Source organism: Macrotis lagotis, chromosome 7 (assembly GCF_037893015.1).
Source record: "Macrotis lagotis isolate mMagLag1 chromosome 7, bilby.v1.9.chrom.fasta, whole genome shotgun sequence".
NCBI lineage: Eukaryota > Metazoa > Chordata > Mammalia > Peramelemorphia > Peramelidae > Macrotis > Macrotis lagotis.
Window position 1 is genome coordinate 57,966,247 of NC_133664.1, and position 25,979 is coordinate 57,992,225.

Genomic DNA, 25,979 nt, shown 5'->3' on the forward strand with positions numbered 1-25,979 from the left:
GTGTATTTCTATATACTTTGTTAATTGTTTGCCAATAACACAAAAATAACTTTTATTACTCATATAAAATTATTCTTAATTATCTCATTTATACAGGTGAAGTCATGCAAATTCTATCTTCATATTAACCATTTACAAAATAAAACACACATTAAAATAATAAATAACAAATAAAGTTTAAAAAATATGCTTTAAAATTGTCTTGAATAATTGTACTTATCAGGATCACTAATTCAAATTTTTTCATCCTTACAATAAAATGACTGAATCATTTCACAACTCCTCTGTCAGTACATTAAAGTCTCATTTTCCTAAATCTCCAAAGCTTGCTATTTTTTCATTTTCTGCCCTATTGTTCAATCTAATAGTATAAGATAGCACTTCATAATTGTTCTATTTTGCTTTTCTCCAATCAGCAGTGAGTTAGAACATTTAAAAAAAAATATTGTCATAGAAGGCAGTGATACCCTCATTTGAAAACTATTTCTTTTGATCATTTATCAATTGGGGAATGGCTCTTTTCTTTTAAACTCTGATTCAGTTCTCTAAGTTGGAAATGATGTCTTTATCAGAGAAATATGTTTCAATGTTTTTCCCCACTGTTACTATTGCTTATTGCATTTCCCTCCATCCTATTCTACCCTACCCTTGCTTATTTATTCTCTCCCTCTTTTCACCCTGTCCCTCCTCAAAAGTATTTTTTGATTACCCTTTTCTACAATCTGCTCCCCCTTTCTACAATCCCCTTGTCCTCTTGCTTCCCTATAGGGTAAGATAGAGTTCTATCCCAATTTGTGTGTTTATTTTAATCACTTTCTGAGTCAGTTCTGATGAGATTAAGACTTACTCACTGCCCCTCCCCTCCCCTCTATTATACTCTACTGCAAAAGATTTTCTTGCCTCTTTTATTTGAAAGAAGTTACCCCATTCTACCTCCCCCTTTCCCTTTCTCCCAGTACATTTCTCTCACCCCTTAGCTCCATCTTTTTAAAGTATTATCCCTTCAAATTTAACTGCCAACCTGTACTCATCTAACTGCCCTAATGAACAAGTTCACATGAGTTATCAATATCCCATGAAACAATAAAAACAGTTCAGTATCATTAAGCCCCTTATGATTTCTGTTGCTTATTTATTCTTCACATGAGTCTTGTATTTGAGGATGACATTTTCTGTCAACCTCTGGTATTATCATTAGGAAAGTTTGAAAATCCCCTCTTTAATGTCCATTTCTTTCCTCTGAAAGAGTAAGTTCAATTTTGCTAGGTGGTTGATTCTTGATTGTGATTTAAGCTCTTTTGCCTTCTCTTTTTGTAATCGGACTTACTCTTTTTATTCAATATTAACCCTTTATCCCTTAATTGGTCATTATCTTTTCCTTTATCCATAGAACTGATAGGTAATTTTTTCCATCATCCCTTGATTTTTATATAATTTATTCATTTTGACCTTATTTTGATAAATAACATGAAATATTGGTCAGTGTCCAGTTTCTGCCAAACTGCTTTCATGTTTTCCCAGCAAATTTTTTTTTTATCAAATGATGAATTTTCTTCCCCAAATCCTGTATCCTTGGCCCTTGGCAAATTACATTATCCTATTTGCTTTATTCCACACATCTATAAAATGAACTGAAGGAAATGGCAAGCCAATCCTTTATCTTTGCCAAGCAAAAGGCAAATTGGGTTCAAGTATGCCTGAAATAACTCTACAATAGTAAAGATAATTATGTTAATTTGCTTCTGTATATGACCCCTAATCTATTCCACTCATTTACCACTCTATTCCTTAGTCATTATTAAGTGTTTTAATAATTACCACTTTGTAATATAAGTTGAAATCTGAAACTTCTAGCTGATTTTCTTCATATCTTTTTTCATTGATTCTTTTGATATTCTTGACCTTTTTTCTAGATCAATTTTATATATATATATAATATATATATGAAATTTTGAGCACTGTGAAATTATTCATTAGTAGTTGATATGCTATTGAAAAATAAATAATTTAACTTAGGTACACTTGTCATTTTTAATTATATAGATTTAACCTATACATGAACAATTAATATTTTTCAATTTGTTTTTAACTGTCTTTATTTGTGGGAAGTATTTTATAATTGTGCTCATGTAATCTATGAAGGTCTTTAGACTACCAATTGTATATGCTATCTGCAGTTATTTTAGTGGAATTTCTTTTCATCTGTTCTTGCTGTGTTTCTTTTGGTAGAATATAGATATGATGATGATTTATGAAAGTTTATTTAAATTATGTAACTTTGCTAGAGTGAATAATTTCAACTAGTTATTTAGTTGATTCACTAGGATTCTTTATCATATCATCTACAAATACAGAAAGTTTTGTTTCCTCATAGCCTATTTTCAATTCCTTCAATTTATTTTCTTATCTTAGTTCTATAGCTAGCATTTCTTGTACAATATTGAATAAAAGTGGTGATGATGGACAATCTTACTTTATCCTGTATCTAATTGAAAAAGTATCTAATTTATCCCTGTTAAAATGTTTTCTCTTGCTTTTAGGAAGGTACTACTTATCATTTTATGAAAAGATCAACTAATTCCCATGTTTGTTAATGTTTTAAAATAGAAATTGATTTTGGGCTTTAATGAAATAATCATTTTATTTTTATGATATATATAATCAATGGTGCTAATATTTCCCACATTGGACTTGTTAATAATTTAGTTTTCTTCTCTGAGGCTTCATTAGCTATTTTGGCATTATCATATTCTACATTTATATCTTAAACTTCCCTGTCCCCATAGCAAAGGCATAGTAAGATGTGACTTTGCAGTTTTATTGTTGCTATTTGTTCATTTTTCCAGCCTATTTCTTTACTTTGACTTTTATGTTTCAGTTGAGTTCTGTTCCTCATAAGGGGCTGTTCTAAATTTCATATTTTTTCATATTGCTCTTTTTTTAGAATTATTTCTGGATATTTAGAAGTTTACAGCACTTCCAAGGTAGTGTAATATTGGTGTAGCTTTGGAAACTCTCCTTCTGGTATGTGTTGTCATCCTTAACCAAAAAGGACCACTATTCCCTTAGAATCACAAGTGATTCTGCTTCTCAGAGCCCCTGACTCTTTATGACCAAAAGATTTTCTATCTTCCCTTGAATTGTGATTTGGAAGTGGAAAAATCTGTAAATATATGATTATATTCCCAATTTTATTAAGCATTTTAATGTGTCATCCCTTTGGTTACAGTCATAATGGGATTTGTCTTGAGGGAGCATCATATTTCTCTACAATAAAGTATCTGTAGGTTTTTTTATTGCTGAAATTCCAAAATAAGGTTTTATAAAAGCAAAGGAGTTGTAATAGAGATACTTAAATATTTTTCTTTTTAATCATGGAATTATGGGGATATATTGTTAAGTTTTATAATTCTAAGTGATTCAAGATGTTATAATTGAATACAAAGTCATTCACTTTTCAGAATACTATTTTGTATTCAATATAAAAATGATCTTCATGTTTATAATGGATATGTGCAGAAAGATAACTATTTAGAGCACCAATTAAAAAAAGATGGAAGATAGAAAAATGTGGTAGAGATATTATCATTAATTTTCATATTTTAAAAATTTACTGGATATCATGGGTAGAAACTATAGCATTTAAGAAATATATAATAATTAACAACCAAAACAACTTTACTTCTCATTATTTTAAATTAAATATATGGGCTATTTCACCTATAATCAAGAAGAGATCAATGTTCGAAGTCCTTCTAGCGAAATAATCTAAGTGTTTGTAGTTCAGTAGAGCCTAATAGAGCTTGCAGTCTAAGTGTTGACTTGTTAATTTATGCTACCTAAATCATACAAGGAATGATAAAAGCTGAACTTTAGAAAAGGCTTCAGTTACTTTAAAAAAAGTAAAATAATACTAGAAATAACTCCTTTTTGTATTCTTCAGATGTGATATCCATTTTGTTACAAAATGCATAACCATATAACTTTATTTTAGAAGAGTTGGGCGGAGGAGATAATAGGAATAAACTACTTCTTAAAATACTCTCAAATAAGGTTGAATGCCAATGTATTGTGGCAGAGTATCCTAAAAATTTCTTTGGCATTAGAAGACTTGTTTTCACATCCTAGTTTTCTATATACCACTTCTGTGACCTTGTACAAATTTCTCATCAAATCTACAGATTAGTTTCCTTATCTTTTAAGTCACAGTGGTCTAGATAATCTCTAATATCCTTTGCTGCCATATAACTATAGTTCTTTGAAGTCTGAACTGAAAATATTTTCTCTTAATAAATTTCTCGGGAGTAAACAGGGACATTCCAAATCAGTCCAGTGACCTAATAATGGATAGATTGTAGTTTGTACTTAGTCAACATTTTTTGTTGTAGATATATTTATCCCAGTGAAAATCATTTGCAAAAAAGAATACATCCACCATTTATCTCCTCCAAATCCAATCTCAAGAATTATAAATTCCGAAGAATGGTGCCCACTTATGTTACCACCCTTCTCAATACTTTTACACTGAAACTGAAACTAACTCTTAGATCAGAGCTCTGAAGAGTGAATATAATTATTATCTTGTTTTCATTTCACTTCCATGGATTTTCCAAACTAGACCACTTTTTTACATCTCATATTCCCACATTAGAATATAAATTCATTGAGATAAAGGATAATAGTTGTTTACTTCTGCTTATCAAAGTTTCTGTCATATATTAAGCACTTAAGAAATGTATTTTCATCAATTTATTTCTTTTTTGCAAACTATGAGTGAAGCTGTGCTCAATTATTCCAAGCAATGTTACTAGGGAACATTAAGTGCTATGAAATCATTTTCCCCCACCCTTCTTAATTCTCCACAGCCAAGTCTGTCAGTATATCATTCTTTTGTTCAGTCTACCCTGTCAAGAAAGGTCAGAGCCAAGCCCTCTATAGAGCATGTTCTGCCTAATGATCCTGAAAGATACGAGACTCAAATCTTGGATCCTTCTTTGATCTGTGCACCTTTTTTAGTAAACTAAAATTAGTGGAGAAAATAACTGGCAAGTAGCATCGTTAGAACATTAAAAATGTCATTAGATTACGGATTTAGAGCTGGAAGTTACATGACTGGGCATCTAGTCCAATCTCTTCACTCTACAGGCAACTGAGGTGTAGAAATATTAAATATCTTGCCAGAAGTCACACAGCTAGGAAAAAGATGCAAGATTTGAACCCAAATCCTGAACTCTAATCCTGGAGTGAATAATCTTTCGCTTATAACATGAAGTACCTAATTTTTTTGATATTAGAATTTGTGTCTCTTTATTCCACATGTATGAATTGCTGTTTAGTAAATGGTATATTTCAAGGTTAGGTACTGTGTAGAAACATTCAAGTAACTCGGGGTGCCTCTCTCCTAGCATTGTTTCTTGACTTGCCATTGGTATAATTCATGCTCCATTTTTGGGAAACCACTCAAACAAAAGTAATTTCCATGAACTTTTAAAGACCAAAATACATTTCTCACTACAAAATTGACTCATATGGACAATGTGCTAGTCATTGTCAATAGGCATTGATTAAGAAGCCTATTCTACATCAAAACTATGTCTGGAAAACACAGAAAAGCAAAAGACAGTTCCTACACTCAAAGATATCTTATCAGACATACATTATATTATTTTTTTTAAAGAAATAGGTGATTGAATGGATTAAGTCTGAGTAGTAAGATCCTGGAGTTATTTAAGCAATATTGAATTCAAATGAGTGGTAAAAAGCAAAATGGAGCAAAACACTTGTTGACTGCTTGCCATGTAGCCTCTTGAAGTTGCTTTACAAAGTTGAGTATTAATGCATTATTAATTATTATTATAAAACCTATTTAATCAGGGGGTTTTGTTTTTCCTTTAGCTGGAAGAAGGTTCTGTTGGGCCATGATCTTATGTAGATTACTTGCAAATCTGACCACATATTTCCCATAACAGCAAAGGACTATGCTTTCAATTTGAATATTGTACCTGAATTTCAGGGAGGCCAAGGATATTACTATCTTCAAAGAGCTAAAGTTGAACTTCCACAGTAGCAGTGGAAATGATTCATGGTAGATGTTGAGATGTTTTACTATTTAGCTAATCAGGAACTCTAAATTGAATAGGAGTAATAGATATTACCAAAAATTGTATGACAGAAAGAGAAGATAGTTGATCAGGGAGTGGCAATGAGAGACAATAGATGAATGACAGAAATGACCAAGGAGTACCCTGAGGATCAGTTGAAAGGAATTGAGAAAGTCTTCTCACAAATTGGAGGTGGGTATCCTATCATATATTTTGGAGAAATGTGCAAGAGGCAGACTAGAAGAGCATGCAAAATTTGAGGTTTGCATTACTGATAGGAAGCTTAAATTGATGAGATTGCAGAGCTATTTGGGAATCTATGTTCAGTTGGAATCTTCTATGTGTTGCAGCAATGAATGATTCAAGAAAATCTTTCCTTTCTATTCTCACTATTTAATATAAGCAAGAAGTTAGAAAATGAAAAAAATATTTTTCAATAGAAATTCAAAGAGAAGATGGAAGTAATCTAAATTTTACAGATTAAAAGAATCACCTTTCTTTTTTAAATTTTATTGTTCAAAAATCATCTTGGACTTGGCATGCTTAAAGAATGGGTTTGTGAGAAACAGGTAGATTAAAAATCCTCAGAAGTATAGCCAAGATAAATGAGTTATGTAAATTGCAATTGATTTTCATCAATAACCACATCATTTATATTGTTGAACATGAGGCAGAGTTCCTCTGATTATAGCTTTAATTTTAACTCTTCTATTGTTTCTAAATCAGTAAGATGTTAATGAAGGTACTGAAGGCCAACTTCAAGCAATACTTCGATCTTTCAGTTAGCAAAGATTATTATTCATCATCATGGAAGCATATTAGGGTAACGAGAGGAAGCCTATTATTGAGGATAGAGGCCAGCAAGCCTTGGAATACAGAAACTCTGGATTTTGATATTTGGCTTGTGACCCTACGTAAGTCATTTAATTGCTCATTGTCTCAGGCTCTTACATAGGATTTAGTATTTACCAGGTCACAGATGACTCAAAACTGTTTCAGTGGAACTAGTTTCCATTTGATGAAGACATTATGCTATGAAGACAGCATGATAAAAAAAAATGCCAATCAGTCAACTAAAGTTTATTTGATAGTCCAGAGCTTCCCTGTAATTAATGCAGGTAATTTCTTGAATAGAGATTTTTTTTTTCTGTCAGCTTGAGCAACTAAAAGTCAACTATTTAGGTGTAAATGTTCCACCCACTTGATCTCTGAGGCATGATTAACACTATTACTTATTGAAGCTGAATCCATGCTGTGTCTAAATATAGAGATCTTTTATTTTGGAAAGGTGGTTATCAGATACATATGTAGTAGTGGTCTGCAAATCTTATATTCAGTTTATCTGCCTACCTAGGCTGTGTTTCCTCTCTACCAGTCCAGGATATCAGCTTATATTGCTACTTTTCTCAGCTAGACAAATTAGGAGCCTCCCATATTGGCATAGTCAACTTCCAGGAAAGGTGGTACAGAAAAGAAAAGAATGACATTGGAAGTCACAGGGCCTGAATTTGAATCCTGAAACACTTTTAATGATGTGAAAGTAAAGGACAACTTCTCTGGATATGTTTCTTCATATACAATGAGAGGGTTGGAATAAATGAGCTATGGTCCCCTCTAATCTTTAAATCTATGATTGTATATAACAATTCCATAATGTATAAAGGAAATGAATATATTAGTATCTAAAGATCCCTCCATATAGAATTATTTTGCGGATCAAATGAGAGTGTATTCTGGAAGGGTCCACTAATTCATGATGTCTCCTGATTAAAGATCCTCAATTTTTTTCATGTTCCTGCTGTAAATTTTGTAATTTATAAACATTTATATATGTATATATATATATATATATTATATATATATATGCATATACATATACACACACACATATATACACTTTCAAAAGGGCTTGGGAATTGAATGGCATAATATAAATGCAGTTCCTATTTTTAAAAAAATTGAAAAATTCATTTTTCCAATTACATGTAAAGATAGACTTCAACATCCACTTTTACATGATTTTGAATTGCACGTTCTTCTGCCTCCTTCCCTTCCCTCTCTCCTCCCCATAACATAGAATAATCTGAGATTGATTATGCATGTACAATTATGCTTAACATATTTCCATATTAGTGATATTATGAAAGAAGAATCAAAAATAAAGGAAAAGATATCAGAAAGAAAAAAAAAGACAGCAATTTTAAGGAGAGAAATCAGTATTCTATGGTCTGCATTCAGACTCCATATTTTTGTCTCTGGGTACAGATGACATTTTCTATCACGTCTCTTAGAATTGCCTTTCTTAGGCACTATCCTTAAGAGAATTAGGAGCTGCATCTCTATATCATTCTTATTAGTTATATGAGATGATAGATTTCTACACCTTTGATTATAAGTTGCCTTCACCTCATGTTCCAGTTGGGCTGTAATTCAAATGGTATTACTGGCTTGACTTGGATTTATATTCATTAAACTTTAGATCTGAAAGTAATTTCTTTAATGAGCCTTCTCCTTTGATTTTTTTCCCCTTACAGTCAGCAATATTTGCTGAAAAAATTGCTGTGCACTGCTGTAATTGTACAGAATCAATGAATTTTTGGAAGTAAAAAATATACCTGGATTCAGATGAGCAGAAATTGCAACTTGAACCATAATTACTGAAAAAGCAACAAAGTAATATTTTTTGTTTTCCCCATTCATATTCTAATGAAAATTGGAATATGAAGAAGAGCTGGTTGCATAACATCAAAGGAACATGGATAGAAATCCCTTGTGTTTCCCTGGTATTCTTAAATTATTAGGAGAAAGCAAATCTGAACCTTCTATTTACCCCAAGGTATTGCTTGATCTCCCTGTGACAATTATGAAAGCAAATAAACAAGAATCTCTATGACTGCTTAAGTGTGAATGAGTTGTGATGTGCCTCACGGAAGTGAATAAATATATTTTTCAGATAATGTATTCAATTGAGTAGTTGAATACTGGACTAACAAAGGGAAATGTCCACAGAAATTAATTATCGAAATCTCCTATTTTGTGTAACATTACTCTTGGAGGAGGGTCAAGTACATTTTCTTCTTGAAAGTCAATATAAGCACAGCAAATATATTATGGTTAGAGAAGGGTAATTTCATTGTTTTAAGGAAAGGACTGTGTTTCAGTGGATTTATGATTTCATTGATACAAGTACTCTTAAACTTGTCAAATTTCACACATCTATGCCATTTCATTTTTTTTGTCTATTAAGAACTACACCTCTGACAGGGGATCCAACCTTCAGTAAATATTGGAAATCTTTCATTACTATGTTTGATATCATGTAGAAACCAATAGAGTATGCAGTTTGATTTTTGTAATCTGTCCCTCTCATCTCATGAATGGTACCAAGATCTTATCCAGTTAAATATATCTCTAGGATTCCATTTTCTGCTCATTCTTTTACCCAAGTATTGATTTGTAATGGATGGGACTATGTTCAGATGATCCCAAATATTTCAACTCAATTTCCAATGATCCTCAATGTAACTATGGTTCAATTATCCTGAAGGATAAATTTATGGAACTATTATAGATGAGTTTTTTCCCCTTATTCCATAATTAATTACTTTCTTTTGTAAACTTTCAATTTTCAGACTGAGAAAGGACTTTCAAAGGTATGGACTGAAGAAGGAGAGAATCCTGAAAATCATTGGAAGAAAGCAGAAGTCCTTTTAGGAAAGTTAAGAAATTTTGAAATTATTTTTGAAGGCATCAGAGCAAGGGATCTCGGAGGAGGAGCAGCAATTGATGACATTGAATTTAATAATTGTAGCATAGGTAAGTCTTTGACAACTCTTTACAAAATGGAATTTCTGACTCAAATGACTTAAAATAATCCATAAGGATCTTTCCAGTTTGGTTTCTCATGCACAGAGGCTAAACACTAAATCCATATCTGTAATATAGTTAATTTATAATTTTAAGATAAAGTCTTTAATAATACTTTATCCAAATATTGCCTTTGAAAATCAAATAAACCAATCTACTCACAGTAATATATTCTATGACAGACATTCTTAACTGTGTGTACATACACACATTCACATATCTACATAAATGTGTTTATGTTTGTCCACCTCCTCAGATTCTTTTTAAATGCACAAAATAAAAGAAATGATTACAAAGGAAACAAATTATTTTGAAATATGTTTACCAAAATACTTTTAACTTCATGAACCCTAGGTTAAGTCCACCTTTTTATGATCTGCTGCATAGGGTGACTTGCAGATTAATTTCTGTAATTGAGCCACTGAACCAGAATGTTAGTTTTTAAACTCTGGTCCTTCTTTTAAAATACCATTGGAATGAGGTCATTCAAAAATGTGAATTGGACTTTCAGTGATATTACAATATCTGCATTTTTTTTTACAGATAGTACTGTTTTAGAGGGTTCTGCCTAGGAGCAAACTTCAATTATATTTTTCTCCTTCATTTCCCTCACAAGACACTCCCAGACATACTGAATAAATCACAGGAAACCAGACTTCACCAACATGAGATGATTTATAGAACAAGAATAAACAAAAACCCCCTCAGAGTACATAGATCAGTTGGTAGAAAGAATATTGTCTCAAGAGAGAATGGGTGTGACTTGTCATAGTTGTTTCAAGAAAATGGAATAAGAAAGCAGAACATCACATAGCAAATCTGATGTCATAAATGAATCAAATTTTTTCCTGTTAGCTTCAATCTTAGTCTATTACTCTTGTGGCCTGTAATTGAATGTTAAAATTATCTTAGCAATCTGATCGAAAAAAAAAATCTTTAAACACATTCTCCAGTGTGAAAGAAAGAAAGAAAGAAAGAAAGAAAGAAACAAAGAAACAAAGAAACAAAGAAACAAAGAAACAAAGAAACAAAGAAAGAAAGAATGGAATCCAGGACAAAGAGGTAGAAATTGAGAATTTTAATCCCAGATTTTGTCTGTGTTTTTTTTTTACTAGTAATCGAGTTTCTTTGTTCAGGTTTCCTTCTTTTATTCCTTTTTCTTTCCATAAAATCTTATTATCTGCCTTTGGGAGGCTGGCCACTACTTAAAGTCCATGTGCTCATTACTTCTCACTTTAAAATATTCCCCATTAAGGGCTGCTTCAGAGATGGTAAATTATCCCTGATATAAGACCTTAGAATAAAGATTGAATTTTTTGATCAACAAAATCCATTTATCTAATACCATAGCAAACAAATATTGGAGAGTATATTCATAGAAGAATGTGTATTGGACAATACATGTAGAAGGAGCTCTCCCAGGAATAGTCAGCTAATTCAGTTCAATCAAGAGAATGAGTGCCAGATTCCTCCCTCTCCCTCCCCCCCAAAAAAGGTTCCTCAGTTTCTAATGTAGCACTCTGGGGATAGATACTGCCAGGTCCTTTCATATCAGATTCTGCCCAGAATCTTTTCCTTCAGCAACCTGAAGTGGGGTTGGAATCTCCCATTTTGTGTCTTAAAACTGGAAGCCAAAAATGCCTAAAATTTTGGACTCAATGACCTGAAGAAAACTGAAAATCTTTCCTCTACCCCATTTTCTTCTATCCTGTCTCACCCCTCATGAAGGCAAGGAAATAGATCTTAACCAATTAGGAAAGAATTCTATTCCAGTGGGCTTTGGAATTGGAGCTTTATTCTTCCTCTGTTTTAAAATACTTTGCATTTCTTTGCAAAAAATCAACCAGAGACATGTTCAAAATCTGCAATTATAAATGTAATCATCAGTGTTTGTTTTTTTAATGTATTCATTTATTTTTTCCAACTACATGTAAAGATAGTTTTCAAAATTTATTCTTAGTAAGATTTTTAGTTACACATTGTTGTGCCTGCCTTTCTTCCCCTCCCCCTCTCCCCTTGATAGCAAGTAATCTTGTATAGGTTATACATATATAACTATGTTAAAGATATTTTATATTAACAATGTTGTGAAAGAATCATTAGAACAAAAAGGAAAAAAGTGAAAAAGAAAAAGTAAAATAGAAGATATTTTTTAAAATGTAAAATAGAGTGCTTTGGTCTACATTCACACTGCACAGTGCTTTTTCTAGATGTGGATGGTATTTTCCAATGCAAGTCTTTTAGAATTATTTTTGGTTATTGTTCTGCTGATGAGAGCTATCTTTCCTGCTTCATTGATATTTTATTTTTACCAATATATGTTATGAAAGTTTTTCAACATTCATCCATATGCATATTTATATTTTTAAATTACAAAATTTTCTTCTTTTTTCACTTCCTACACCTTTCCCCTCAGCAGCGAAGTGTCAGGTTACCATTGTACGTACATATTTGTGATAAATGTATTTAGATTAGCCATTTTTGGTATGAGGAATTAGGATTAAGGGAAAGAGATGAATAAAAGGTATTTTTAATAAAGTTTTCTTCAGATTCTGAAGGGTTAGTTCAGGTTTTTTTTTTTTTGTTGTTGTTGTTTTGTTTTGTCTTTTTAACCTCTGGATGGGGATAACATTGTTCATAGCTGGTTTAGTATGGTTGGCCTAGCTCTCTGAACTGCTGAGAGCAGCTGCTTCCATCAAGGTTAATCATCTCACAATGGTATTGATGTGTATATTGTTCTCTTGGTTCTGCTCCCTTCATTCAGCATCAGATCCTGTAACTCCTTCCATTATAGAATTTCTTATAGAATAATGATTTTCCATAGTATTCATGTACCACAACTTTTTTATCCATTATTCAATTGATAGACAGCCCCTCAATTTCCAATTCTTTGCCACTACAATAAGCGCTACTATGAATATTTTGGAACAGGTAGGACTTTTCCCTTTTTTATAATTTCTTCTGTATATAAACCAATAATTGGAATCTCTCGGTCAAAAGATACAGTTTTCTTGCTCTTTGGGCATAGTTCCATATTGATCTTCAGAATGGTTGAATCATTTCAGAACTCCATCAGCAATGCCTCAATATCCCAATCCTCCTACAACCTCTCCAACATTGATCATTTTCCTTTTCTGTCATCTTAGCCAATCTGATAGGTGTTAGGTGATACCTCAGAGTGGTAATTTGCATTTCTCTAATCAATAATGATTTGGAATAGTTTTTCACATGATTGTATATAGCTTTAATGTCTTCATTTGACAACTATCTTGACCATGGTCAAGCCATTGAAATTTGAATAAAACTAATGTACATCAATAGAACCTGGAAAGAGCATAGAAATATATGTAGCATCATCTAGAAGGATATTGAAGTAACAACATGCCTGCTACATATAGAGCATACTATCTGCATGTTTCAAGAGAATACTCATATACTATACATAGCAACCAATCAAAAACAATAAGCACGGTTAACTAATAAAGCAAACCTAAATAATTGTATATATGCAATTTAAATATATATGTAATTGCTTATAATATGAAATTTAGTCAAATGAACATTGTCGAAAAAAGAACCAGCATATTTATATATGAAGCAGTTTGCATGCACAGCAGCAACCTTATGCAATTATATTCATGATGATGTTCACATGGGTAATATCTAGTATCATCATTTAGATATATTTGTTTCTGCAAGAATTTTCAGGCTCTCTTGTAACATACTAACTTTGCCTAGTGACTGGTTGTAAAGGGTTAAAGTTAAGAATGCTGGCCATGAAGTTCTCTTGAGATAACATGAGACCCAGATATTTGCACAAGGTCAGAATGCTCTGATAACAGCAAATAACTGAGTGTGCTCTGTACTCAGGAAGGAGCTTTGTTCCTTCTTTACTTAACCATTATCTTAATCCTTTGAAGTTGATAGAAAAAAGAACATCTATTGTGAAAGAGGAAGCCTGGGAGTAATCCTTGAGTTATACTGATTTGCATAACTAAAAGAGGCCAATATAGTCCAAAGAGTGGTCTCATATGTATTAAAAAGGACTGTCTGCTTGCAAAGGCAGAGCTGTAGTGTTCAGTTAATAAAACATGTTACGCATCTCCTGGTTGAACTCTCATTATTGAACACACCAATCATGTCCATTTGGTGCCACGAAGACCTTGGAACTAAGGTAGGACCTGGCTGCCCAAAAGGAAAAGTCAAAGAACTTTCAATTGGTATAATAGGCGTTTCCTGTCACTCAATAATTGTTCTCCTCGTCCCTATAACAGAAGTAATAATTAATATAGATTGACCCTTGGAATCATAGACTTTTATACTTGTGATGGCAGCTATGTCATGTTAATTATCAACGTGGCTAATCTTTATGTATTGAATGTATACCCTTTGAATCTCTGTAGAAGTTTTGGGCATTGGAGAAGTTACCTCTGAATTTAGTTCTCTTGTTCTGTGACAATACAACATATTTCCTTCACTAATTGCATCATTTTCAGTGCCTACATCTAGGTTATACTGTGGAAGGTGAACAGTTAGGGATTATGTTCTCTGAATCGTTTTTTTTTCCTATTCATTTTTAAACCTCTGCACAGTCTTCATGGGTGGGTAAAGTGTACAGATATTGAGTCACAGCTTGTCTCTTTCAATATCCTCCTAGTATTTTGAAAAGACTAGAAATAATTCCAATCAGTTCTGACACTTCAATGAGTTTTGGAGGGTCTGTACAAACTAGAGCCAGAGTGTCCACTTTTCTATTGATTCTGATGACTTCATTTAACAAGTCACATAACTTATAATTACCTCCATTTCTTAAATTGAAAAATAATGGTAATGATTAATACTGAAGTGCAAAAGTTCTTGTGCTCAAATAAGATAGTATTTGTAAAATTCTTAACATTAATATTAGCTATTAAAATTGGAAAATGTTAATATTTCTAACTTGTTACCATAACTAGGTTCAGCAATGGAGACCATTGGACCTAGAATCAGAAAGGCAGGTGTCACATATATAGTTTTGGTTATTTGGTTATTATTTAGGCAATATTGGACTAGTCACATAACCTCTATTTGCTTCAGTTTCTCAAAAATGCAAATAATGATAGTATCTAACTTCCAAAGTTCTTGTGAGGATCAAAAAAAAGATGATATTTGTCAAATTCTTAGCACAATTCTAGGCAAATAGTAGGAGCTTAGTAAAATATTTATTCGCTAACAATTAGCTATTACTACTTTGTTCTTTTCACATTAGTAATTTGTGAAGAGAATTTTCATATAGTAAGTTATTGAATTAAGTGACCTCAGTTTGGGGTATTTCGTGTCTTTCTTTTTTACATTACCTTGATTTGTTTCCCTGTGTCATCATCAATCCTCTTGACTTATATTTTGCCACTGGATTCTGATGACCCTGGAAAAGTTAGAGAGGCTAAAGATTTTGAATACCTCCAGTTCACTTAAATCTACTTTTCTCATAAGTCAAGACCTCACCCTGGTGATGTTATTTTTGCTCTTCAAAAAGACAAAAAGAGATTGAACAGCAACACAAACCTTCTTTTCCAAATACATCATCTACCCCATTCCTCACAGACAGTCATCCCTTGCAGCAAAGAATAAGGAAAATTAAAAAAAATCTCAACCAATTCATTTAAACTAAACAATCCATCACCTAGATCCAATATGAAATGCAATGTACCTCATTCTGCAGAGTATGGCAAGCGATTTCATCCTCTTCTTGGTACCAGATTCTGTTTTGATTGTTGCATTATCTTTCCCATTTAGGTTGGTGAGCTCATTTTGTATACTGGTTCTTTGATTCTGCTCACTTCACTTTAACATTTGGTATGTTCCCTTTTTTTGAAGCACAGAATATTCCATTTCATTAATGTAAAACAATTTGTTTTATTATTTTCCATTAAAAGGACTTCTACTTTTCTTGGCTATTTTTCTGAATCTAAGGTTACTTGTAAGTAGGATTTTTTGTTTTATTTTTTATATTTGTTTCTCCAAGAACTGGCAAAGTATCCAGCACATAAGAAGTACTTAATAAATATTGGTTGCATGATTAAATTCTCTGACTATAAAGGGATTTTAATCCCTTTCATTAGTATTCCCATCTGGATAAAGTCCACATTTAAAATCTGATGGAAAATATAGTGCATTTTGGGAAATACACAATCAGATTTCATACCCAACTTGGTCTGAAAAAGAGAAACTTTTTCTACATTTTTTCTATTATTCTGAAGCACCCACTGTGGCTTATCCTAAAGCTTCCTGCATTGTCTCCAATCCTTCATAAATTAAAGTGTAGAGTTCTTCCTGAATTTAGATACCAAAAAAGAGACTTAGTTTGTGAAAACATTCTATCTCTTATTTTTGAAGGAGCAGTATTTATAACCCTACAAGTCAAGGCTATAGAACTCAAAATTCTCACTGCCTTAAAGAAAAAGTTATTTATTCATATTTTACAAATAATTTATCTAATGTATGTGGTCATTTAGATAATAATTTTCTGTAATTAATTTAAGCTCCTTGACATGAGATACCAAGATTCACAAAATCCTGTTGATTTCAAATACCAAAAATTTGTTTCACAATGTTTACTGGGTTCAGCTAATCTTTCATGCAACACCATTTATTTTCTAATCTCAATTTCCTTATTGTTTAAAGAAAATCTTTTTTCTATCCCAATTGTCTGCTCTGTCACAAATGACCACAACCAACTATATACTTATTAGAGGTAATGTTGCCTTTTTGTCTCAGAAAAAAACTAAAGTCATGTAATGCAGGATCTATTAATTGCCTTCTTTCATTTCTGAAAAAAAATCAGTTTTTTTACCTATTCTGTAATCCTTCTTAAAATGAATTTTAATACCTTTTAAAATGCTTTTATAACTATTTATTTTTTGTTTCCTTTTAAATCTTATGTAATATTACATCATTGCATTTAAAAACATTATTATGAAAAGGTCTCATGGACCTCACCAGTATTACAAGGGATCTATCACAGACAAAAGCAAATAAAAAAATTCTTAAGAATATCTAGCTTTTGGGGTGGCTAGGTGGTGTAGTGGATAAAGTACCAGCCCTGGAGTCAGGAGTACCTGGGTTCAAATCTGGTCTCAGACACTTAATAATAATTACCTAGCTGTGTGGCCTCGGGCAAGCAACTTAACCCCGTTTGCCTTACAAAAAAAAAACTTAAAAAAAGAATATCTAGCTTTTAAAATATATATTTTAAGTCATTGAATATTTTCCAATTACATATAATTTTTAATAACTTTTTAAAATTTTGAACTGAGAATTTTCTTCCCCCATCATGCCTCTCTCCCACCACTGAGAAACTTGATATAGATTGTACATGTGAAGCCATGCAATACATACTTCCATATTAGTCATGTTACAAAAGAAAACACAAACCAAAAAAAAACCCAGAAAAGTGAAGAAAGTAAAAAAATATATATTCTTTAATCTGCATTCAGTTCATCAGTTCTCTCTGTAGAGATGGATAGCATTTTTCAATATTTTTACTTATTTTTCCAGTTACATGCAAAGATAGTTTTCAACAATCATTTTAGTAAGATTTAGAGTTTTAGCATTTTTCTCCCTCTTTCTCTTCCCTCCTCACTTCCTCCTGATAGAAATCAGTCTAATATAGGCTATATATATATACATATATATATATATGTATATATATACATATATATGTATATATATAATGATGTTAAACATGTATTCATATTAATCATATCGTGAAAGGAAAAATCAAATCACAAAGGGGAAAAATCTTTAAGAGGGTTAAAAACCTGATAGCATTCTTAATCATAGCTATTTTAGAATTATTTTGAATCACTGTCTTGATCAAAGTAGCTAAGATTTCATGGTTGATAAATTTTGTTATCTTGATTGTAACTCCATGATGTTTGAATGGTTTCTTTCTGGTTTTGTTTTCTTTCTTTTATTGATGTATGTATTTGAGGTAGAAATATTAACCTACATTTTGCTTTGTATTCATTCTACATACTTTGGAATGGTGACTCATCCTATAACACAAAAACATTTGATTTTGTATTTTTTGATGTATTCATCATCTAGGATTATTTTATTTACAATTATCTTTTTTGTCAAGTTTTCTTTCCTTTATTTATTTGTTTGTTTATTTTCATTCATATGCACATGTATATTTTTAATTTACAAATTGCCTTCCCACCCCCCTACCCACAGTGGTGGTCAGTCAGGTTAGCATTGTACATGCATATTTTTGATAAACATGTTTACAGATTAGTTATTTTTGGTATGAGGAATTAGGATTAAGGGAAAGAGAAACATAAGAGACAATTTTTATAAAGTTCTGAAGGGTTTATCAGATTCTGAAGGATTGAGGTTTTTTTGGTGTAATTTTTTTTTTTCCTCTTCCTCTGGATGGGGGATAAAATTGTCTATAGCTGGTCTAATACAATTGTCCTATCTCTTTTAACTGCTGAGACTAGCTGCTTCCAAGCAAGGTTGTTCAACTCACAATATTGTTGTTAAGGTGTACATTGTTCTCTTGGGACTGCTTCTTTTGCTCAGCATCAGACCCTATAATTCTACCCATGTTTCTCTACAGTTTGACCATTTATGGTTTCTTATAGCATAATAGTATCCCATAGTATTCATATACCATAACTCATTTAGCCTTTTCCCAATTGATGGGTATCCCCTTAATTTCCAATTCATTGCCACTACAAAAAGAGTTGCTATGAATATTTTCAAACTTGTAAGACTTTTCCCTTTTTTATAATTCTTCTGGATATAGAGGTAGAATTGAAATTGTTGGGTCAAAGGTTATGAACAGGTTTATTACTCTTTGGGCATATACATCAACTTTTAATGCATGTTTCCATGGCTCTTTATTGAGGATAAATTTATTGCATTGTGGCTAAAAGATACATATTTAATAGTTTTGTTTTTAGGTATTTGATTATAGAGGTTGTTATGTCATTTGTGGGGAAGGTTCATTGTACAGCTGAGAAAAAATTCTATTCCCATTCCATTTTTTAAAGGTCCAACATATCTAACGTTTGCAAGACTCTATGAATCATCTTGTCTTTCCTATTTATCTTATGGTTAGGTTTGTCTAGCTTTGAGAAGGGACAGTTGAACTCCCATTACTAGTGTATTGATATTGTTATTTCCTCCTTTATTTAAATTAACTTTTCCTTCAAGAATTTGAATGCTGTACTATTTGGCTCATATATGTATTTATTTTTAGGTTTTGCAAGGCAAATGGCGTTAAGTGGCTTGCCCAAGGCCACACAGCTAGGCAATTATTAAGTGTCTAAGACCAGATTTGAACCCAGGTACTCCTGACTCTAGGGCTGGTGCTTTATCCACTGTGCCACCTAGCCACCCCTCATATATGTATTTAATATTATTGTTTCTTCATTTGCTTTTTTAAAAATTTATTTATATATTTATTTTTAATTTTACAAATTTCCCCCTAATCTCACTTCCTTTCCCTATCTCCTGCAGAAGGCAGTCTCTTAGTCTTTACATTGGTTCCATGGTATACATTGATCTAAGTTGAAAGTGATGAGAGAAAAATTAAAGATAATGGTCTTCAGTCTTTGTTCAATCTCCATAATTCTTTTTATGGAAACAGATGATATATCCCCAAATTGTGCCTGATTGTTGCATCATTGGAATGATCAAGTCCATTAAGTTTGACCATCACCCCCATGTTTCTGTTGGGGTGTACAATGTTCTTCTGGCTCTATTCAGTCTCACTCAGAAGCAGTTCATGCAAATCCATCCAGGCTTCCCTGAATTCCCAACACTCTTGGTTTCTAATAGAACAATACTGTTCCACGACATACATATACCACAGTTTATTAAGTCATTCTTCAATTGATGGACATTTACTCAATTTCTAATTCTTTGCCACCACAAACAGGGCTGCTATGAATATTTTGGTACAAGTGTCTTTTTCATAAACTCTCAGGGTATATACCCAGTAGTGGTATTGTTGGATCAAAGAATATGCACATTTTTTGTTGCCCTTTGGATGAAATTCCAAAATCCTCTCAAGAAAATTTGGATGAGTTTGGAAACCACACAAACAGTGTATAAGTGTCCTAGATTTCCCACATTCCTTCCAACATTGGTCATTAACCTTTCTGTTCATACTGGCAATTCTAAGAGGTGTGAGGTGGTACCTCAGAGATGCTTCAGTTTGCACTTCTCTAATAATTAGTGATTTAGAGCAATTTTTCATATGACTATGGATACCTTTGATTTCCTCATTTGTAAATTGCTTTTGCATATGCTCGATCATTTGTCATTTGGGGAATGGCTTGTTTTCTTTTTCTTTTTTTAGGTTTTTGCAAGGCAAACGGGGTTAAGTGGCTTGCCCAAGGCCGCACAGCTAGGTAATTATTAAGTGTCTGAGACCGTATTTGAACCCAGGTACTCCTGACTCCAGGGCTGGTGCTTTATTCACTACACCACCCAGCCGCCCCCTGGCTTGTTTTATTTTTCAAAAAAAATTTCTCTGTAAATTTAGAAATGAGTCCTTTATTAGAAATACTAGTTTAAAGTGGTTTTGTCTGTGAAAAGATTTTTAATTTAATGTAATCAAAATTATCTAGTTTTTAATGAAGTTCTCCATCTCTTCCTTGGTCATAAACTGCTTCCATTTTCATAGATTTGAAAGGTAAACTGTTCCTTGATCTCTTACTTTGCTTATAATATTGTATTTTATGTCTAAATCCTGTATCCAGTTTGATCTCATCTTGTGATAGGGTATGAGATAATGGTGTAATCCAAGTATTTTCCATACTAACTTCAAATTTTCCCAAAAGTTTTTATCAAAAAGAGAGTTTTTATCCTAATAGCTGGGATCCTTGAGTTTATCAAGAAGCTGATTACTATAATTATTTCCTGCTCTGGTACCTATTCCACTGATCAACCACGCTATTTCTTAGGAAACACCAGACAGTTTATCTCTGGAAATTTTCAACATTTTTTTTAATCCATATGACTTTTGGTACATTTTTTTCTAAATCACAAAGTAATTTCTTTGAATTTTGATTTGTAGGGTAGTAAAAAAGAAGTTTAATTTAGATAGGATTGTCATTTTTATTATATTAGCTTGGCCTATTCATGAGCAGTTGATATAAGCCCAATAATTTAAATGTGATTTTATTTATGTGAGAAGTATTTTGTAATTGTTTTCAAAAAAGTCTCTGAGTCTTCCTTGGTAGATAGACCCCCAGGTGTTTTATATTGTCTGAAGTTACTTTGAATGGGATTTCTCTTTCTAGCTCTTTCTGCTGTATCTTGCTAGTCATATATAGAAATGTTGAGGATTTATGAGGGTTTATTTTATATCTGCGACTTTCCTAAAGTTGCTAATTATTTCTTGTAGTTATATGAATTTTGGGGGATTCTCTAGTTATACCATCATATCATCTGCAAAGAGTGAGAGTTTTGTCTCTTCCTTCCCAATTATAATTCCTTCAATTTCTTTTTCTTCTCTTATTGCTGAAGTTAACATGTATAATACAATATTGAATAGGAGTGGTGATAATGGACATCCTTGTTTCACCCCTGATCTTATTGGGATTGCTTCTAACCTATCCCCATTGCATATTACAGCCATCCCCAATGATTGTTGATGGTTTCAGATAGATACTGCTTATTATTCTAAGGAACAGTCCATTTATTCCTACACTCTAGTGTTTTTAGTAGGAATGGGTGTTGTTTTTTTGTCAAAAGCCTTTTCATCATCTATTGATATATTCATATGATTTCTGATAAGTTTGTTATTGATATAAGTAATTATACTAACAGTTTTCCTAATATTGAACCAATCCTGCATTACTGAGATAAATCCTACTTGGTCATAATGTATTATTATCGTGATACCTTGTTGTAATCATTTTGCTAAGAATTTATTTATGATTTTTCCATCTATTTTCATCAGGGAGATAGGTCTGTAATTTTCTTTCTCTGTATTAACTCTTCCTGGTTTAGCTATCAGCACCATATTGGTGTAATAGAGTAAGGCAGAGTTTCAACTTCACCTATTTTTTCTAAAGAGTTTATAAAGAATTGGAAACCATTGTTCCTTAAATGTTTGATAGAATTCATTTGTGTAACCATCTGGCCCTGGAGATTTTTTCTTAGGGAGTTCAATAATGGCTTGTTGAATTTCTTTTTTTTTTTGCAATAGGGTTATTTGTGTTTTTAATTTCCTCTTTATTTAGCCTGGGAAACTTATATTTTTGTAACTATTTTTCTGCTTTATTTTGATTATCAAATTTTTTGGCATAGAGTTGGGCAACATAATTCCAAATTATTACTTTGATTTCCTCCTCATTGGTGGTGAGTTCACCTTTTTCCTTTGTGATACTAGCAATTTAGTTTTCTTATTTCTTTTTTTTATTCAAATTAACCAGAGGTTTAGAAATTTTATTGTTTTTTTTCATAAAGCCAATTCTTGATTTTATTAATTAGTTCAATAGTTTTCTTTCTTTAGAATTTATTAATTTCTCCTTTAATTTTTAGGATTTCTAATTTGGCATTTATTTGGGGGGTTCAATTTGTTCTTTCTCTACTTTTTAAATTGCATATTTAGTTCGTTGATTTCCTCTTTCTCTCATTTCTTCATTTAAAGATATAATATATGCCCCTACAGCTGTCTTGGCTGTGTCCCATAAGTTTTGGTATATTCTTTCATTATTGTCATATTTGGGATGAAATTATTTTTTCTGATATTTGTTATTTGATCCTCTCATTCTTTGAAATGAGGTTATTTGGTTTCCAATTAGTTTTGGGTCTATATCTCCCTGGCATGATATTGCATATGATTTTTATTGCATTATGATCTGAAAAAGATGTATTCACTATTTCTGCCTTTCTGCAGTTATTATGTTTTTTCCCTAGTACATGGTCATTTTTTGTCTAAGTGCCATGTACTGCAGAAAAAAAGTATATTCCTTTCTATCTCCATTCAGTTTCCTCCATATCTATCTTGTCTAGTTTTCTAACAATCTATTCACCCACTAAATTCTTTCTTGTTTATTTTATAGTTAGATTTATCTAAATCTGGAAGCTGGAGGTTGAGGTCTCCCACCATTAGAGTTTTGCTATCTATGTCTTCTAACTTCTTCAACTTCTCCTCTAAGAATTTGGATGCTATGCCATTTGTTGCATACATATTTAGTAGTGAAATTACTTTATTGTCTATGGTACCCTTTAGGAGGATATAGTTTCCTTCCTTATCTCTTTAAACAATATTTTTGCAGCTGCTTTGAGATGAGAATTGCTACTCTTTCCTTTTTTAATTTCAGCTGAAGCAAAATATATTTTTCTCCAACCTTTTGTCTTTACTTTATATGTATCTCTCTGCTTCAAATGAGTTTCTTGTAAGCAGCATATTGTAGGATTCTGGTTTTTAATTCACTCTGCCACACACATTTTAAGAGAGAGTTCATCCTAATCACATTCAGTTATAATTATTAACTTTTTATTGCCCTCCATGTTCTCTTTCCTCTGTTTGCAATTTTCCCCTTTTTTTCCCTTTATCCATATTGTCCAGCATTTTGTTTCTGAATACTACAACATTCAGTGTGTTTGCCCTCTTAAATCCATCTCCCCTTCCCTTTCTTTCCCCTTTCGCTTTGCACCTTCCTCTTTCCCTTCCTTCTGTTAAATCCCCTTTTCTTCCCCCCTCTCCTTTTACCCTTTTAATACTTGAAAGGTAAGATAAGTTTCTTAACTTAATTGAGTGTATGTATGTTAACTTTTGGCCAAATCTGATGAGAATAAGATTCATTTGGTTTTCACCTCCTCCCTTCTTCCTCTCTATTGTAATAGGTCATTTGTACCTCTTAATGTAATAAGATTTACCCCATTCAATCCATCCTCCCATGTCTTTAATATCTCCCTTTTAAAGTGCTATTTGTTTTAAGGTTTTTGCAAAGCAGATGGGGTTAAGTGGCTTGCCCAAGGCCACACAGCTAGGTAATTATTAAGCATCTGAGGCCGTATTTGAACTCAGGTACTCCTGACTCCAGGGCCAGTGCTCTATCCACTGAGTCACCCAGCTGCCTCCCCATTCTTTTTTTTATAGAAGAATTTTCTTCCTTTACCTTTTGCAACTCCTTTTATAATTGGTCTTTTCTATTTTTGTAATAATTTTCCATTTGACTAATTGAAGTTTTGTGAGAATTATTTTCTTTTTTTATTTGTCCAATTATATTTTCCAAGGATTTGTTTTCTTATTGCAAGGAGTTAATTTTCCCTCCCAAATTTTCCAATTGATTTTTAAACTTTTTCCTGATTTCTTCAATAAGTCTTTCTGGGCTGGAGACAAAATCATATTCTCCTCAGAGGTTCTAGATCTCTCTGAGTTAGGGTCTTTAACTTCTAGAAATTTTTCTATGGACCCCCTTTCTACTGGTCTTTCTCATTTTCCTAAGATCTTGTGTTGGGGGTGGGGCTGCTTCACAGAGTTTTGGTGTTGGGAATCTCTGGAGGCTTCACTCACTGGTTTAGTAACTCCATTTGGACCAGCAGATAGGGGGTACTGATTGCTTTCTTTGGAGTGTCTGTGACCTTGATTTGAGGCCCTTTCCCTTGGCCTGGAGTGTGTGGGCAACAGTGCTGTATACTTTTATCCTTGCACAATGTAGGCTATGCCCTAGGGCAAGGTAATTGGTCTCCCTATTCACAGTTGAGTGAACTCTGCTGCTCACACATGGGCCTGGGGGGAGGCAGGGGCTGTCACTGTGTTTTTCCTGGGAAAAGGACTCTGCTGAAGTGAAAGTATGCAGACTGAGGTCCTCCAGACCAGAGAAGCCCAGTAGATCTATGTCTGCAACTCTCTGCACTGGAACTTGACCTTCAGTCCTGCCTGAGTACCCCAGACCACCAGTCCCACAAAGACTACATGCCCCAGTTGGTTCTTGGACTGTGATTCCCTCGGTCAACCCCTTCATGGGTAATCCTAGGCTAGTCTGCTCTCACCCCACCCTTGCTGGCTCCCTGCTCTCTGCCCCTGACTTACCCATGATCCCCAGATACAGAACTTGTTAATAGATGTTCTTCTCCTAGCTTCTTGTTCTGAGTTTTGTCGATGGAATTTCTTGTTGTGGTTTGTTTCATATTATATGTGAGGAAAAATAAGGAGACCTTAGCACAGTGCTTGTCTTCTCTCCACTATTTTGTCAGAAGTCTGTTTCTTCATTTTCATCTTACTAAAAATATACCTTCTGTCTTTAAAAAATTCTTCTTCTAATCATTCTGCCTAATAAGATTATATCCCATCGTTCTCCTCTACTACTAGCCTTTCATTGCCAAGATTCTTGAAAAGATAGTATATAATTTATGCTTCCACTTCTTGGTCAGCTATTCAGTAGTCAACTTCTAATAATCTTGTTTGACTACACCTTCAGACCCCCAAATCAAAATCTCTTTTTTTTCTGGAAATAGTTAAACTATTTAATAGTGTCTGTTACTATTTACCATATTTTCTTTTTTTGGAAATTTGGTGTTATATTTGACTAGCTAACTAGAACAAAGATTCTTAAGAATAGGGACTGACATTTTTGTTTTTGTATTACCCAATACCTAATATTGTTGGCAAATAATAGATACTTAAGTATCCATTTAATTTAACTAACTGCTCTTATCTCCCACTTCCAATTGGATACCTGTTTCTATCAATTTTGTCTTCATAATTTGTTCTGTCTTTTTTTTAATTCCCATTATCACCATTCTGGTACAAACTTTCAATACCACCCTAATGGCTATTTCATTAGTTTTCTGATTGCTCATTCAACTTTTACGTCCCTTTCCTTGTCTTCCTCCTCACATACTTGTAATCTATTCTTTGTAGAAAATCTAATCATTCATCACTTCTACTTAAAACTTGTGGACAAATTCTTAGTTTCTATCAACTAAATGAAAGGCTGAAATTCATTGGAGTTTAATTCAATTCTAGAGCTATCTCTGAAGCACCTTCTCTGTTTA

At 32.7% G+C, this 25,979-nt stretch overlaps 1 protein-coding gene across 1 annotated transcript in view; it reads left to right on the forward strand.

Moving 5' to 3' along the window:
* MALRD1 (MAM and LDL receptor class A domain containing 1) overlaps positions 1 to 25,979 on the forward strand; it is an 879,021-nt gene that overhangs the window by 540,549 nt on the left and 312,493 nt on the right. Inside the window, exon 31 of the mRNA XM_074195229.1 lies at positions 9,734 to 9,917. Coding sequence (XP_074051330.1) covers positions 9,734 to 9,917 — 184 coding nt within the window. The remainder of the gene's footprint in view (positions 1 to 9,733; positions 9,918 to 25,979) is intronic.